General features: G+C 43.5%; 1 protein-coding gene across 12 annotated transcripts in view; it reads left to right on the top strand.

Annotated features, from left to right (window-relative positions):
• Positions 1 to 17,686, top strand: part of Col4a4 (collagen type IV alpha 4 chain) — a 151,208-nt gene that overhangs the window by 22,498 nt on the left and 111,024 nt on the right. For all 12 annotated transcript variants that reach the window (XR_006850819.2, XR_006850818.2, XM_046439821.2 and 9 more), the window contains one exon: positions 1,912 to 1,989. Coding sequence is in view for 10 of the 12 variants with exons in the window: in XM_046439821.2 (XP_046295777.1) it covers positions 1,912 to 1,989 (78 nt within the window). In the remaining 2 variants the exon portion in view is untranslated. The remainder of the gene's footprint in view (positions 1 to 1,911; positions 1,990 to 17,686) is intronic.

Raw genomic sequence — 17,686 nt, 5'->3', positions numbered from 1 at the left:
ACAATCCATCAAAAAATATATGAAAAAAATGCTCAACATCTCTAGCAATCAGAGAAATGCAAATCAAAACCACTCTAAGATATCATCTCACTCCAGTCAGAATGGCAGCTATTAAGAATACAAAGAACAATAAGTGTTGATGAGGATGTGGGAAAAAGGCACACTCATACATTGCTGGTGGGATTGCACATTGGTGTAGCCAATATGGAAAGCAGTATGGTGATGCCTTGGAAAACTGGGAATGAAACCACCATTTGACCCAGCTATCACCCTCCTTGTTCTATACCCAAAAGATTTAAAAACAGCATACTACAGGGACACATCCACATCAAGGTTTATAGCAGCACAATTCACAATAGCTATATTGTTGAACCAATCTAGATGCTCTTCAGTAGATGAATGGATTAAAAAAATGTGGTATGTATACACAATGGAATATAACTCAGCAATAAAAGAGAATAAAATCATGGCATTTGCAGGTAAATGAATGGAGTTGGGGAAGATAATGCTAAATGAAGTTAGCCAATCCCCCCCAAAACAAATGCCAAATGTTTTCTCTGATATAAGGAGGCTGATTCATAGTGGGGTAGGGAAGGGGTGCATGGGAGAAATAGACAAACTCTAGATAGGGCAGAGGGGTGGGAGGGGAAGGGAGGGTGCATGGGGTTAGAAATGATGGTGAAAATTGATGGACATCATTATTCAAAGTACATGTATGAAGACACAAATGGTGTGAATATACTTTGTATACAACCAGAGATATGAAAAATTGTGCTCTATATGTATAATATGAATTGTAATGCATTCTGCTGTCATATAAAACAAATTTAAAAAATTTAAAAAGGAATTGGAATTGGGGATGTAGCTTGGTGATAAAGCATCCTTGGATTCAATCCCTAGTAGTAAAAAAAAATGTCAATTACAGAAATGTGCAATTACTATGTGCATGTTTGTTAGGCAGTTTGTCTCTGGTGCTGACTTGATGTTCCTGTCCAGGCCCTCAGTTCCCACCACCTAGGGCATCTTTGACCAACACCTGTCCACCTCTCCCATCCAACCCACAGCCCCTGTGAATGAGTGCAGGCACACTGTATGACCCTTTGTCCTAAGGGACCCACTTACAATCTCTCTGGGACTACACTTTTGTACTAAAGTGGCTGATGACACTGGTTCTGGATAATTAGCATTTGTGAGAACAAAGTGACGATTCTTGCCAAAGGTGTGTGTGTGTGTGTGTGTGTGTGTGTGTTGACTCTCTAATGCAGAAAAGTCAGCTAAAAAATGGGTAGAGGGCACCAGTTATTTAGGTTCAGAAGTTTTCTGGTTGAGAGACACATTAGAGGAACCATCTTGGAGTATTGGCACACTGTAAGGAAGAATAATTTTTATCTGAAGCATGAGACCGTACTGGACAATGGTCCTGGAAAGGACTTCACAAGGGAGACAGGCCAGTTGATCCAGGAGGCAGAGCAAGGTGATCATGAAAAAAGTCAAGCCTATCAGCTAAATTAGATGCCTCTATATACGTGTGGTTTGCTCAACTGTCTGGTTCGTACTCTAAGTTTGCTCTCAACTTAGTACATCATGAAGTCTTCCTGGGAGACAGAAACTGTAGAAGCTTCTGGCCAAAGCAAAGTGACTATAGAAGGACCATGTCTTTTCCCCAGTGTCCTCAGTCTTGGAAGCCACTTGCTGGTATAGTCAGCCCTGCTTATTATGAGGCCCCAGTGTAAGTGCTTTGCCTTTTAATACGTCAGTATTAGTTGTTGCTTCTCATGGATCCAAAGGTAAGAGTGTACCATGGGATTCTGGCGAGCTAGGCAAACCCAGAGTGCTTGTTGTGCTGTGCATTGCATGTATCCAACTAAGAGATGAGCACTTGCATGCTAAAGAAGCTGCTTCCATTTCCAGGGTGGAAAGAAATACATCGGTCCTTGTGGAGGAAGAGATTGCTCCATTTGCCAGTGCTTTCCTGATAAGGGTTCTCGGGTAAGTGACGTAACAATCAGACCAGGCAGCTTGCCTGAATTTTGAACCATCCTGAATACTTACATTAAGTTGTCTCAGACCCTGACATGTTGTGAATGCTTATGTTGAGAATACTTATGTCTTTTACAATCAGAGTTGTTCACATTCTAATAAGCGATTTCAATTACATTAGACTGTTTGTCAAGCTGGGAAGATGGCCTGGGCAGTAATGGTTCACCTGTGATTTTTGCAACACTAATCTTGTGAATGGTCTCATGAAGAAAGGGTCCTGCTGTCACAGGATGCATACTGGATTGTGTCCTTGGCAGTTATCTTGCTTTGAGATGTAGTGCGATGAGTGAGATGATTTTTAGATTTTTAAAAAGCAGTCTTTTCAGACGTTTGACTGCTAGTCTTTCATGGATGGCACCCATTGAAACCTGTGGGATGGTGTTCTAATCATGGCAATAGCTGTACTTATTTCAAGCTTATTATTTGCCAGGAGCTTTTATGTGTGCTGGAAATACCCTGGTTCATTGGCCCTCACAACAACCTTCTTAATCAGACCAACATTGAAGTGTAGGAGACTGAAGTGTAGACTAGGTTAGTGTCTAGCTCGAGTCCACCCAGAACAGTACTCTTGATGATTAGACTGTTGTCAATTCTGCAAAGCACAGGGAACTTCTTGGTTACTGCCTGTCAGGCTTCTTGAACTTCATGAACATCTCCACTATGTTCTGAGAGCAGCATTTGGCAGCCCACTATTCATCCATGCTGAGTACTAAAGCAAACAATTCTTCAGTTAAAAATGCTTTTATGATTTTCATATAGATATACATTGAAGTGCCACTGTGCATCCCTTAAATATGTACAATTGTGTGATAATTTAAAAAAAACATATTTTTAAAAAACACTCCCATAATCTTACAAAAGGGATTGTGTTTCAGAAGTTTGGGACAGTTTTTAAATCAGATCAATGATTCTTTGAAAATGTGCCTTCTTCTGTTCAGGTTGCTGAAACAAAATATCACATAAAAATCTTTAGCTCTTTAAAAATTGTCAATAGCTTCTGGAACCCATGTCTTTCTTACAAGATTATGGGAGTTTTTTTAAATGTATATTTTACTTTTAATTGACACATAATCATACATAATTAAGGGGTGCAGATGGACCCTTTGATATATGTATACAAAAAGAATTATTTGCTCTAATACTTCGGCATGGATGGTAATGGACTGCCAGCTGCTGCTGTCAAACCTATTTCTCACAGTTCTGAGGGATGGGAGGCCCAAGATCAGGGTGCCTGTAGGTCCTGTGTCTGGTGGGGGCCTCTTCCTGGTTTTTGGATGATTGTCTTCACTATGTCCTCACATGGAGAGGGTACTCTGGGGTCCTTGCATAAGGAATCCTCTTCATGCAAGCTCCATAGTTATGACCAAACAACTCCCCAAAGACCCCACTCCCAGCACCATCTTACTAGGATGTCAACATGTGCATTTTGGGAAGACACAAACATTCAGTCCAGAACAGTGTCCATATCAATCCCACAGGGCTGTGCAGGATCCTCAAAGAGCACATTTCAGTAGAGATTGGTCTTTACAACAAAAAAATTACCTTCCTGACAGAAAGGACTGAATTTTTCTCCCATTGCATGTTTTTATTGTTACATAGTAGGTGTGTTCTGTGGTTCCTTTGTTGGTCTGTTTTACTGTAAGCCACCAAACTTATTGATGTAAATGACAGCAAACCTCTGTGCAATATATGAAAGATTTTTGTCACCACAATTTATCTTGAGCTTTGTCAAGCTACTTTCACCGTATAATTTAAAAACTGAATCATCAAGGAAAACAAAGTTAAGACGCTAAAAAACTAGCAACCTAAGAAGTACTTTAGCTTTTCCATGTACATGTACAGATGATTTACAAATATCCCAGCTTTGGGGTGAGGTTATTAATGCAAACATACCAAGATTATAGAAATACACAAAGAAAAAAAAGTGCATCTAAATTTTAAGACTTCTGGGCCAGAGGCCCCCTCAAAATGGATTCAATCAGCTCTGTGGTGGGAAGAAGAGCAAACCAAAAATGAGGAGGGGCGGTTGCTTCGATGGAGCCAGCGTGGGGGGTCCTGTGGTTTAAAGGAGGCTGGGGTGTGTCAGCAGCTGTGCCTGTGCCTTGGCAAATCTGTCCCTCCACTCTATGGTTCTTGGCTGGGGGTAATTGGGCTCTCCCTCCAGGACACTTGGCAGTGTCAAGACAGTTTTTGGTTGGCACTGGATGGAAGGGTGCTAGAGGTGTCCCCTGGGCAGATGCCACAAGGAAGTCAATATCTTACAATGCACAGCGCAGCCCCCAAGCCAGAGAGTGATCCCTGCCCGACGGCCTGCAGCACAGAGGCTGAGGAGCCTGATGTCACCCCACAAAATCTCCCTAAGGCAGGTGATATTGTTATTTCCATCTGACGATACAAGGAATCCAAAGTCCCAAGTTCTAATTAACTTGCTGTGTGCAGAGCCAGGAGTCACATCCAGGTGTCTGGCTTCTCGTCCACATTTGCCCCGTGATCATGGAAATATCATTACACTAAGGTTCCAACACCTGGGCTTAGTACGGGGAAAACACCCAGGTGGGCACTTTAATGGGACCAAGCCTTCCCAGTGTCCTTGTAATTATACCACTCGTCCTTTTCTTTCTATTTCCTCGGGCTGTCAATCACAAACCAGTGCCCTTGGCATTCTCCAAGGCAGTCTATGTGCGAAGAAGGCTCAAGGAGCTGAGCTGCACTCTCTGCTATGTGTGTGTCTCTGATTCAGGGTGGTCAGAGAGGGCTGCTTACACAACAGGAAAGCTCTGTCCTTCCTGAGACAGAGGTTCTCCCTGTGAGGGATGCAGGTGCAGGGATTGTTTTCCAGTGGAGAATTTGGGAGCAGGGCCCATGCATAACTTGGGAGATCGTTTGGGAGGCGGGCTTGCTCAGGTCTCCAGCAGCCAAGTCTGCCTCTTGGGCTACAGTAGCAGCTCAAGATACCCTGACTTCCAGAGGCTGGATGAATCTCCCTGAGGCTTCCCAGCCATTTGTGGCATTTTAAAAGAAAAGTGTTCCTCTCTTGGAGACCAGTGCTCAGATGGGTACTTCATTTAAGTCCCACATCAGGACTTCCATGGCTGAACATCATCAACAGCAAGTCTGGCCCAGGGCTGAGGAAAGGCTGTGGTCACCACTTTATGGGCGCCTGGAGCTAGAGTTACAGGTGGAACTGGGACATGCCTGGGGCTGAACCAGCTGAGCCTCATCAGCGTTCCACAGAGGCCAGAAGTCTAGCCTCTACTCATCTTCCACCCATGATCACTACTACTGCCCCCTCTGACTCCCCAGCCACATCCACTGGGCTGCTGGCTCTCTCGGGAAGACATTCGGAACACCCCCTCTTCTCTACATGTTTCTCGATGTCATCCTCTTTCACCCTACTGCCATCTCCCTTCCAGAAGGATCTCAGTATTGACACCACCCTGCAGTGTCCCTGCTTACCCACCCTCTCCCTGCTGGGACTCCCCACTGGGACTCCTCACAGACTCTCATGGGGGTTCTCTTCCACTCTCCCCCTCCGTGCTCCTCAGCTCCGGCTGGGCTGAGTGTGGCTATGCCCTCACTCTTGATGAGATTGTGCCCATGCACTAGGTAAAGATGGTCATGAGAATGGCACGAAAGGCATTTCCTGACTCCCCATCCATAGCAGACTTTGGAAACCCAAGTCCTCTTCATTTCCCTGCTTTGGGAGCTGGGAGTCATTTTGTCACACCGCTTTGAGATTATCCCTGTACATGGCACTCAACCGGGAGTTTATACCACCCTGGTTAGGATTTGGAAGCCAGGTCAGCATGCAGGGGATAGGTAGGGGCACTTGCTCTTCCCAAGAGAAGGGGGGACACAGTTAGTGGGGAATCATGCCGCAGCCTGCCTTCCTCCCCTCACACTAGAGCCTGCTGTGAAGTGCAGGATCTCTCATAGGGCAAATTTCCTTGTGGGTTCAGGTAGGGCCAGGAGGAGCACTTTGAGCAGCAGGTGAGCTGGGATTCCTGCCGTGCTCAGAGCTTTTCAAGGAGCAGTGACTGAGGAAAGAGTCCTGGCTGAGGGCCAGAGACTTATGCTCTTGACCTTTTCCAGGTTCTGAGTTCCCACCTGAGAAACGAGGGTTCTCACTAGAAGACTCGACCTGTCCCTCCTGGCTCTCAGGTCCTGCGGTTCTGTAATGTGGGGCATGGTTCATGAATGACAGCTGCTGGTTTCCAAAACGATTTGTGACTCCAGCCTTACACTTCCCCAGACTTCATTCTGATTCTGCTGTAAGGATGTGAATGGGGTGGAACCCGGCAGGATTCAAAGTTCTTCTTGATCGGTTTTAAGGGAGGAAGCTCTATGCATTCAGTGGTTGTCCCTTTGTAGGAAAATATTATGTCATGTCTTTATGAACCCTGATGGACTTTTTAAAGTTTTGCTTTAGCAACCAAGAAAATAAAGACACCTTCTACCGTTGATTCCAGAAAAGAGTAGATTCATACTGTTTACCGTCCATGGGAATTTAGCCACTGCAAAATCAAGAGAACTTCATGATGTGATTGTTTTTCGTATAAGGAGGTCAAATGACTTAAAACTCAAGAACTGTGTTAGTATTTGGGTTTGAAACTCAAAATCAGACAATTAGTGGGGTCACTATTTCCTTTGGAAAGTTTAGATATCTCTATATAGAGAGTACATATAAATATGTACACTACAAGTAGTTTTCCTGCAGTTTCATTCACTCATCTGTTATACTTTTAAGAGGCTGCATTCCAAGATAAAAATGGAATTTACTTGGGGGATTTTAATTATTGTTAATATTTTTCATATCATTAAATTATTTGCACATGAAGTTCTAAAATTCCGTCTCTATCACTCTCACAGCTGTGGGTTAGAACACTTCCTAACTGTGGCCTGATAAGTGGTTCACAGCAATCATTTTTATGTCCCGGAGTTCACGTAAGTCAATTATGTTCTATTTTGATGAAAGCAAGATCCAATAACAACTGGAAGTTGTAAAGTTTTTTGGCTTTGCTTTCTTGTTCTTTCCAATATCTTCTTCTTCCAAGAACTCTCTGGCTCATTTTGTCAGCATTGAAAAATTCTCTGGTCAAGAAATCCCTGTTTGACATGGCAGACTCAAACCTCTTTAAGGTGACTGCTGGTAACCTGCACCAGGGGGCTCTGGGGTAGAACTGTTGGAATTGGGGACTGGGGAGCTGGACAAGACATTTATTTGTCTTATAAAGGCATAAAAATCCAGAATTTTTCTAAAACCTAGTGCCTAACAATTAAACATATCCTGGTGGAATTCAGCCCAAATTACAGCATTGGCTTAGCTTACTCAAGTGTTCCCTGGCAGGAACAGTAACCATGATTTATTTTTTCAGTACTGGGGATCAAACCCAGGACTTATCACATACTAGGCAAGCGCTCCTCCACTGAACTACATCCCCGGCCTTTTTTATTTTTTGTTTTTTGAGTCAGGGCCTTACTAGGTTGTGATCCTCCTGCTTCAGCCTTTTGAGTTGCTAGGATTACAGGCTTGCGCCACCATGCTTGGCTATTATCATGATTTCTGAACAGTGGAACACTTGAAAAAGTTAAAGGAATAATCTTCAGTTGTAGGATTTCCTCTATAGATGCTTGAGAAACTATTTCTCGTACCTGAGGATAAAGGAGGGATCTTTGTCTGTCATTTTCTACTGTTTGCTCTACTAGCAACAATAGTGTTTGAAGCAGCAGCAGTAGGTGATATCTCTATGGAAGAATAACTCCAACTAACATCAGGCTCAGTGTGCTGATAAGATGCTCTTGACATCTAGCATCTGTGTGAGAAAGGGGAACAAACTTGTATTTACTTCCTATACTCTAGGATGCATCATGCATTTTCCACTGGACCAAATGCATAGGTAGAACTAATATAAGGAGACCTCCCCTGGGAACCCTAGTTGCAGCTTGGGCCTGAAGGTGGCTGCACATCTGCCCAGGCCAGCCACCTCATTCAGCTGTCCATGGTTTACAGCAGGTCTTCTCATTGGAGTTCAAGTCCACAGTGATGACTGCCCAGTTGTGTGGCCCAGCATGAACCCAGGCCAGGCCAGGTGCAGGGCCCAGCAAATGTAGGGGCCATGCTGAACTCAAGAGGAACATGTCAGGACCACTTGGAAGTGGCCGTGCTATTGGTGCAAGATAAGGGCAAGTGATACAGGTGCACCTGAAAGTCTGGCCCATTTTCAGGGAACTATTCCATGTAGGAAAATTGGAATCAATAAGTTTAACAATTCCTCTCTAGTGCCAGGGTAGCATCTGACGAAATTACAGAAAATACAGAATCATAAGGGATGTAAGAAAGAAAAGCAAGTTTCTTCTTTCAAACTCATTTTCAATAATTAGCCAAGAAATTCCCATGGAAACAGCTGTCCCCAATGTGCTTATCTTTTCCTTTCTCCACCATACACCCATCACTGTTATTAATCAAGAATACGTTTCCATTCATTCAGCAATAACCACTGAACACTCCCCATGTGCCAGGCATCAGCTGAGGACATGGGTCCTCTGTGATAAAGAAGAAAGTCCCTGTGGCATGCAGCCAGAGCCCAGTAGTAGAGGCAGACAAGATTTTTGTTCCAGCTTGCTTCCAGGTGCCTGATGAGTGACAGGCCCTGTGCTGGGTGCATGGTGGGCCTCATGGAAAAAGAAGAGACAAAGGTGCTCACTCCCTTCCCAGGTGGACCATGTGGTGCTGTGACTTGGCTTTGCATGGCAGTATGAATGTGGGGTGGCAGAGCACAAGGACATGGGGGTTAATCAATGCGTGGAATTAGAGGTCACCCAGCCACTGCCTGGAGGAAGCCTTATATTAGTTCCTGTGGCTTTTGTAATAGGTTAGCACATACTTGGTGGCTTAACACAATGGAAATTTATTCTCCCATAAATCGTGGAGGTCAGACATTCAAAAGCAAGGTTTTGGCACTTCCAGGCTCTAGGGGAGGTTCTGTTCTTGCCTCTTCCGGCTTCTGGCGGCTCTTGGCAACGCAAAATTGGCATTCCTTGGCTCCTGGCTACGTCTCTCCAATTTCTGCCTCTGTTGCCATTCTGCCTTCTACTGTGTGTCTGCATCAAATCTTGCACCATGTACCTTTTTTAAAAATATATATTTTTAGTTGTAGATGGACACAATACCTTTTTAAAATTTATTTATTTTTAATAAATTGCTGAGGATCAAACCCAGTGCCTCACACATGCTAGGCAAGCATACTACCACTGAGCCACAACCAGCACCTCCATGTCCTTTTTATAAGGATACATGTAATGGCATTTAGGGACCGTCTAGACAATCCAAGGTAAACACATTCTCTCATCTTTTGCCACCTGAGGCAATTGTTGCAGGTTCAGGGTCGAGGACACAGACATACATATCCTTTCATGGGTACCATTCAACTCCTAAGATATTTGACAAATAGAACAGTCTCTACTCAAGTAGAAGGAGACAGGATGGTGTCTTTGGGGATGGAAAGATGTCCAGAAAGGGGTTTGATCATAGCAGGAAAGAAAGCAAGTGACCTGAGATGCTGTTGACCAAATGGACATGGCACATCCTATGTAATTAGAATCTTCAAACCACTGGCTACTGTTTGGAGGACATAGCCATTTGGATGATATTAGGGAGAGCCTGTTAGGAGACCATAGCAGCCACAGGGGTGGGGATGTGTTGTATTATAAGAGGCGACTATGGAGGTGGGCATATGGGTGGGCTGGACATATTGGGAGGCAGGTTGATGGCAAACAGAGGAGACTCCACAGGGCTGTTTGGTGTGGTGGTTAGAGATATGCAAGACCCCCTGGTAGAGGTGATAACAGCTGTATGGACAGTGGTATTTGACTGGGGAGCACATTTGAAGGGCGATCCCAAGTCCAGTTTTGGACATTCGGAGCCTGAGGTCAGTTGCATGTGTAGCTGGTGCTCAGTAAGAGGTCTGGACCAGGGAAGGGGTTGGACAGATTGTTTGGCTCTGGATGCAGTAGATCCCATAGAAATGGGTGAATTTTCCCAAAAGAAAGGGAGAAAAGGCCAGGTATCGCTGAGGAGCTCCAGGTGGAGCCCCTTAACCATTGAGTAAGAGGAACCGCACAGGAGAAGCAGGTAGGAGAAAAACAAGGGGTAGGGGCAAGGGGCAGAGAACAGGTTGGAGAAAGGAGATTCAGCTGGGTATTTCTCAGCAGGCGCTTACCACGAGCTCCAGACGCCTAATTTGGTTCCCATGGCAGGTGCACAATGCCAGGCTATTGCTCCCACTGTGTTTCAAAATGGAAAACAATTCATCAGGCACCTGTCTAAAGAGCGACCTTACTATTCAGTGGCAAAGCTGTGTCTTTGGTTCTCAGTGCAAGGTTCTTCCCCCTGTGCCATGCTATTTTCTAAAAACACAGATAAAGATCCCTAGGGGTTATTCCAGGCTAAAGTGATGAATTTACTCTGAGCCCCTTGTTACCTAGTAAGGTCAACTTAAGATGAAGAGAAAATTTTCTTCTGGTGCAGTTTGGTCTCCTCGGACAATCTACCCTTAAAGTAACACCTTTTCATTATTAATTTTTACAGCTGTTTCTCATATCCAGTAATTTTCTTCCAGCAATAGAGGAGGATCCTGGGGCCATTCCCCAAGGGTCTTGTTGAGGCCTGTTTGAGGATTTACGTGATGTTGTAGTGACACCTAGTGGCCTATTTGTTGAATTACAATTAAGCATTAAATATGGGAATAACACAATAAGGGCGGCATAAAAAAAAAAGAGATACACTAAAATGTTATTTTGTGAAATTTGATATAGAAATTTTATTAAATTAATCAATCTGTGAATACATGTTTAAAAGTTGATATTTCGAAAGACAGTTGCCAAGGGGCCAGGACATCAACTTAAGCAGATACTAAGCAATCTGCACCAAACAATAGTGAAAATCAAGAGAGAAGTCTATTTAGGTGTTAATTATTTTAGGGTGGACAGGAGAGTGTGGAGGAAGGATTAGTAAAACCTGGGGTAAAAAGTGAGGCAGAAACCTTGAGGTCTGAAGAGCTGGGTTTGAATCTCTGCTTCCTTGTGTATGGCCACCTGGTCTCCTGTCATCTGTCACATCTCTCTGAGGCTCGACTTCCTCCTTCGGGAGTGAGGATGCCAAGATTCCCCAAGGAGATGGCAGAGCGCTGGCTGCGCAGGTGTCTAGGACAGAGCCAGTGCTAGCTCATGGAAGCAGCTGTAACTGTTACTATGATCACCGTTATGTTTTTGGTGGGAACAGGTGGTATTTAAGCTACAGGTGAAGATGGGTTACTCTTGTCCCAGCCAACAAGTACAATTAAAGCAGAGGGCAGAGGGTGTGTATGAGTGTGCACACATGGAAATCACAGGGGTCAGTGGGCTGTGGGTCAGTGGGTGGTGGAGGGGAGGCTGCACCAATAACATAAAGGAAGGGAAGACAACATGAGATGGCAGCTGTGTGGGTGGAAGACAGGTCAAGGAATGGAAGGAGGTTGTGCTGGGGTGACCTGTGCTGGAGAGGACCCAGGGGATCCCCAGGGGGATGCAGGTGACACAGCCCTGTGACATTAGTTCAAGACAAAATGTGGCAGATGTGGTCAGAGAGAGTCGTGGGGAATGAGGGAAAGGGAGTGAGCCAAAATTTTCTACCCTGATGGAAAGAAGAGAGTCTGCATCTACAGGCGTGGGGGAAGAGCAGGAGTGAGCTCCACGCTGACATGAGAGTGTGAATTCAGAGCCAAAGAAGATCCGAGAACAAATCTAGGAACAGTCAGAAATCAATGGAGGGACCGGAAAACTACATTTGAGGATCACAAAAATAGAGATCTTGAATCAATTTGATTAATAATATTGTTTCCTAAGGAAACTTTATAAAGGAAAATAGAGTATATTCATATAAACATATATAGTTCTTAATTTTATATATAATTCAGGCAGCCGGGGATTGAAATGTCCCTGTAGGCACCATGTGTGATTTAGTGGAAGGATTTAGTGATTTGGTGGGAAGAGGAGAATCTTTTGAGAGAGGCTGACCAGTCCCGGTATAGATTCAAGATACCAGTACTTGAGTTTGAATGACTCATGGCTCCACTTCTCAGTGTGGCTGGTTGACAAAATGCTTAGGGTGATGAGCATATAACTAAGTTTAATAAATAAATTCCTGTCCTTTCTGTGATACTTCTGATAGTGAATGTCATGGTCTTGGAGTCCAAGGAGGATTTGGAAAATTCCATAGAATTAATACAATGAAAGCAGCTTTCCTATTTATTTGTTCGTTCATTCATTCATGCATGCATGCCTTCATACCAGGTGATAACAACTCGATTCCTGGCTGGGAAAGAGCATGAAGAAGGAGCGTGTAGGAGCACATATTTTTAGTTGTCTATTTGTTGCTATTTCCCCAATCCTTGTACTGATTTGAAGATTAATTTTTTAAGTATTATGTGTTTTTTTCATCTCTTGGTCTCCAGTACTAACTTGTGTAATATAAGCTATTTGATCTTAGCCCCTCTTAAGAGATGTTCCTTACTTAGACCATGGACCAGGGACAAAATCCTGAACCAGGGACAAAATCCTAATGGAATGCCGTGGCCTGCGCGGGCAGGGTGGAATGTGGTTTCTGTCTGCTCTGATCTCCTTCATCCTTTATTTGTACAGCTGGCCAGGCCCTCTGCCATGGTACGAGGCACAGATATGGGGTCTGACCACACGGGTCCACCTGACCTTTGAGACAACCTAGTAGCTTCATACAGCATGCCAACATTTCTCAGCTGTCAAGCTGATTGTCGTTTCTGAATTCAGTGACTTCGCTGTGTCACATGGAAAGTCACAAACCACAGAGGCGATTTGTGCACACAGTAGCAAAAAAAAAAAAAAAAAAGAAAAAGAAAAAGAAAAGAAAATGGAAAACCACCAACAACCCAAAAACAAATCAGGGATGGGATGCTGGAAGCCGGTCCTTCTGTGGGCAGCTTTGCTTCTTGCTACACTAAGGCGAGGACACCAACAGTTTCATGCCATGTTGCTATTTTCAGGCAGAAGGGTTAGAAGTGGATGCAATATTACTTTTAAAAAGATTTTTTTAAATGTTGCAAAATTCCTGTGATTAATGATTCTCCAGTTATAAAAATGTCCTTGTGGACCTGTTATTGGTGCCTATTCACCAATATAACCTTATAAATAAGTATATAGCCTTATAAATAAGTAATCCTAAATATTTACTTGTAAGCATAGTAAATGGCCCCTTTTTTATACGAAACAATGTAACAAAAATAGAATTACTCTCTACATTGCTGTTGATAAATTATTAACTCCAATTGGCCGAACCAACAAACTACTCTCTCAAAGATTCGTGTTTGGGAAATATTCCTGAGCAGATTTCTGACAGTTTTAGTACTATTATCCAAGGCTTAATGCATTTCTTTAAAAATTTATCATATAACAAAATACCTAACAATATGAAAAACAATCCTGAACGCAACATCACAAAGTCTTTCCAGGCTTCAGAAAGCAGGCGCTCGGTGTATTATGTTAGTTCTTCCACTTGCCAAGCAGAGGCTGCACGTGCTGTTGAACGTGGTTGTGGTGGAGGCACAGTGGCTTCCAGGTTATGCCTCAACAATAGACTCCAGCACCACTGTGCTCAGAGCGGCTCCTCAACCTGTGCAGTTGTACTCCGTGCACGGTGATATGGGATCCTCACTGTTTTGCAAAACAACCATAAGCCAATGTTCTAGGCAACGCAGTTCCGAGTCATAAGGAAGCATTTACACAGTTCTTTCCTTGGGGTCAGGGCAGGGCTCACCTTCATATTTTATTAAGCATTTATTATTCTCTGCTGTTACAGTTTGAAGATGGTTTCTAACTCCAAACTCATTCAAGAGTTTAATCCCCAAAGTCAGATGTTAATTGCATTAAGAGAGTGGAAACTCAAACCTACCATGGTGTTTAAAGGTGAGGTCTCAGGGATGTGATTAGGTTAGATTAGGTTATTAGGGTGGAATCCCAATGATTGAATCCTAGGGTTAATAATAAAGAGGGAGAGAGGAATCACACACTCTCACCATGATGTGACATAGCCCAAGAGGTCCTTACCAGAGACTGTGCCATGTTGTTTGGACTTTGTACTTCCAGAACCATGAGCCAAAGCCAGCCTCTTTGCTTAATAAATAATCTGCCTCAGGTGTTCCTGTACTAACAGAGAGCTTACTAATATATCTGTCTGCCTTCCTTACCATCATGATCTTAGGCACCTAGGCTCTGTACTGTAGGAGTTCATGGTCCAGGAGTATGGGGTTGGGAGGGACACACAGATCAAGACAGGATCATAGGAGCTGGTGAGAGGGCTTAAGACTTAGCATCTTAGGGGCATCCACTTCTCAAGGGAAGGGGCAAGAGATCAGAGAAATCTTTCCAGGAGAGCACTGAGAGACAGCAGGGCCAGGGATGGGGGCAGCCTGGGATGGGACAGCATGCACAAAAACTGTGAAACAACAAAGCTAGTTCAGAAATGGCCAGGAGGTCTGTGTGGCAAATGGGGACAAGGGAGGAAGGAGAAATAGGGAAGAGAGGAAGGGATGGTTGTCCACAGTAATGCAGATAACCTGTCTTGGTTTCCTTTTCTTTCAAAGTGTTTTTATTTTCCTGAAATCAGGATGCATTTCTATGCTATATTAAGTGGAGTTTTGTCACTCTCAACACTAAGTTAAACACTTCCCATCTTCTTTTTCCTCTGCAAGTTTCCATTAGCTCATTGGATTCAGAATTGCAAGTCTAAAATGAAACACATTAAAGAGATTTATAGCCAGTTAATCGGTTGTCTCTTTCTCAGTTACCCTGTTGTATTCAAGTGTGTGCTTTATTATGTATCTAAATAATACATTATTGTAACATACCTTATTCACAGAAGATGATTGGGGAGTTTATGTATAAATTATATGCAAGATAAAAAGGTAATTCTTAAACTTAATGAAAAAGCAGTTATTTCCTGACCCTTATACTTAGAAAAAAATGGGAGCTTTTCAACATATGTTAATTAATCTTACTGAGAAGTGAGATTAATTTAGAAGTAAAATTAGTTCACATGCATTGAAAAGGTCATATGAAGTCACCGTAATTCTTACTTTCAGATTGTAATTTAGAATTTATGTGATACCCATTTAAATTAATCTGTCCTCACCATGCCCCCAAATGGTTTGTGCCCATATAATTATAGTTCATATTTTATTGGTGTCTTTTTTGTAACATGTATTTATATATATTTCAGCTTCTCTTAAAATTCTGAACTTTAAGCTGGGTGCCATGGTGTGTGCCTGTAGTTACTCGGCAGGCTGAGGCCAGAGGATCACTCAGGTCCAGGAGTTTGACACCAGCCTGGGCAACATGAGCCCTGACACACACACACACACACACACACACACAACACACACACAAATAAAAATGAATAAAATAAAATTCTAGGCTTTTAGAATTTTTGTAAATAATAAATAGTAGCCATTGTGATGAGGGCGAAAAACCATCAAGAAAAGGGAAAGCACATGAAGTCCAGTTTTGCCTTGTGAAGCTGAGGCGGGAGTTAAAGAATATCAATAGTGTTTGTTGGGTCCGTGACTTGATGGCAATAGGGAAATGGTAACTGGTCTTTATTGTAAAGGTCACACTTTCTGACCTTGGATTGTGAAGCTGCTGCCCTGGCTTCCATTTCTCTCTCATGCCATTTTTTGAAAATGCCTCTGGAAACCTTCATTTATAAACGCGTATTTAGGGAGAACATCTCTCCTTTTGTTTTGTTTCTCTCCAGTTGGGGTCATATGACATGGGATTCTATGGTGTGTTTTCTCATTTAACAATGAACCATTTATAATAATAATCCCTGATGATAACAGCATCGATTATGATAGGTGCTACGTTAAGCAACGTTGCAGGCTTTATTCTTCTTATGACATAAGCCATCAACAGATGAAGATGCTGAGGATCAGAGAGGCTAAGAAATGTACTTAAGATCACACAACTAGTAAGTGCACAGGGGCTGACTGCAGAGCCCGGACCCACAATCACTCTGTTTCCTCTTCTTGAGCATCATGAGGGTGCTCTATGTCAGCCCAGACAGATCTCTTTGCTTTCTTTAATGGCTGCCTACAAATGCCATCAGCACCCTAGACACTCTTCTTAGACCACAGCTTCAGTGCTCCTGCTCTGGCAGACTTTAGCACCCACCCTGCATCTTTCTGTCTGGGAGCTCTTTTTCAAAGTCCCAAAAGCCCACAGGCACTCCTACCCACCACCAGTGATCCCCAGGTCAACCCCCAGCTCCCTAACCCTGTCAGGGTAACTGAAATGTGTGTTCCACGCTGCATGGAGCTGTGGGAAGGCTGTGGCGACCTACTCTATGAAAGTACTGTAATTTATTCATTCAGTCTCCGGTGGGTGGATTTCACAGGATTTCCCATTTTTCCTGACTTTACAGATAATTTTGTGGTGAATATTCCTTTGTTATTGTTACAGGACTCCTGCCCCATGCCTCAGCACCCACCCCCCTCTCACACACACACTCTGCCAAGGCCAGCAGCAGTGTGGGCCAAGCCTCATCGGGTCTGTTACCATTGATTTCCATGAGGGTGCTCTCCAGTGTGGGGCTGACCATGAAGTACCCAGCATTCATACTTACAGACTGTCTGGGGCTCCCTGGTTCAGGAGAGAGGATGGTTATCAGGACACTCCCAATTACCAGCATGTGTTATTTCTTTCATGGAATCACATGAGGTTGGTAGCCAGATGGATGGGGCTGGTACACTAATTATGGGTGACTCACAGTTCATGAAGATGAGACTCTTCAGGAAACATGTTGTTCAGGGCCCCACACACCTACAGGCAGCCCTGTATTTGCCCTAGAAGTTTTAGAGAGCTGATATGAACAGATATCTCCTGAAATCCCTCAAACTTTTCTGTCTACAAATCAATTCAGACTTACTGGTTGACTATTTACCCAGGTTGAGTTTGGGGACATGGGCATATAAAATTATTTTTCTTGAAAATCTTTGGAAAACTTTTTAAGAAGCACAAAAAAATCACAGCCTGACTTCAAATGAACACTAAGAGTGCACTCAAACTCTGGAGGTACAACTTGTGTGCTTCGAAACTGCCATTCAGGGGACTCACTGGAGACCACCATGCCTGGGGTCACATAGCCAGGTCTTCACGTGTGGGTGACCCGTGTTGTGATGGCTCATGATGAAGCATCCCTTCATCTCACATCAGATAATAGTCCTGAGACCTCAAATCATCAGAAGTACATCTGAAGTAAGTAAAAGATGTGGTGGTTCTCCTCCCACCTGCATGTCACTCACACAGTGGTGATAAGACTGGTAACTTTATTTCTATGTTTCATTAACAGCTGGGGATCTATAAATGCAATCGAAGGAATTAAAATAGTATAAGAACCACCATCAGCCTACGTATGTTGACACACACATGCTTGCACACACACACACAGGCAATATTGCAAAAGTATCATTCAGCTTGAGTTCAGATTGAGAAAGGCAACGGCTGGGTTTCTTAGGGTTCGATTAAACACTTGGGTTTCTGTTATCAGAACTTGCTCAAACTCTGAACTTTCTAGCCTTCCATG

The sequence above is a fragment of the Marmota monax genome, unplaced genomic scaffold (assembly GCF_021218885.2).
Source record: "Marmota monax isolate L192 unplaced genomic scaffold, Marmota_monax_Labrador192_F-V1.1 WCK01_AAM20220418_F8-fsc00041, whole genome shotgun sequence".
In the NCBI taxonomy this organism is placed as follows: domain Eukaryota; kingdom Metazoa; phylum Chordata; class Mammalia; order Rodentia; family Sciuridae; genus Marmota; species Marmota monax.
The sequence above is the reverse complement of the archived record's forward strand: the minus strand, read 5'-3'. Positions and strand labels throughout refer to the sequence as shown.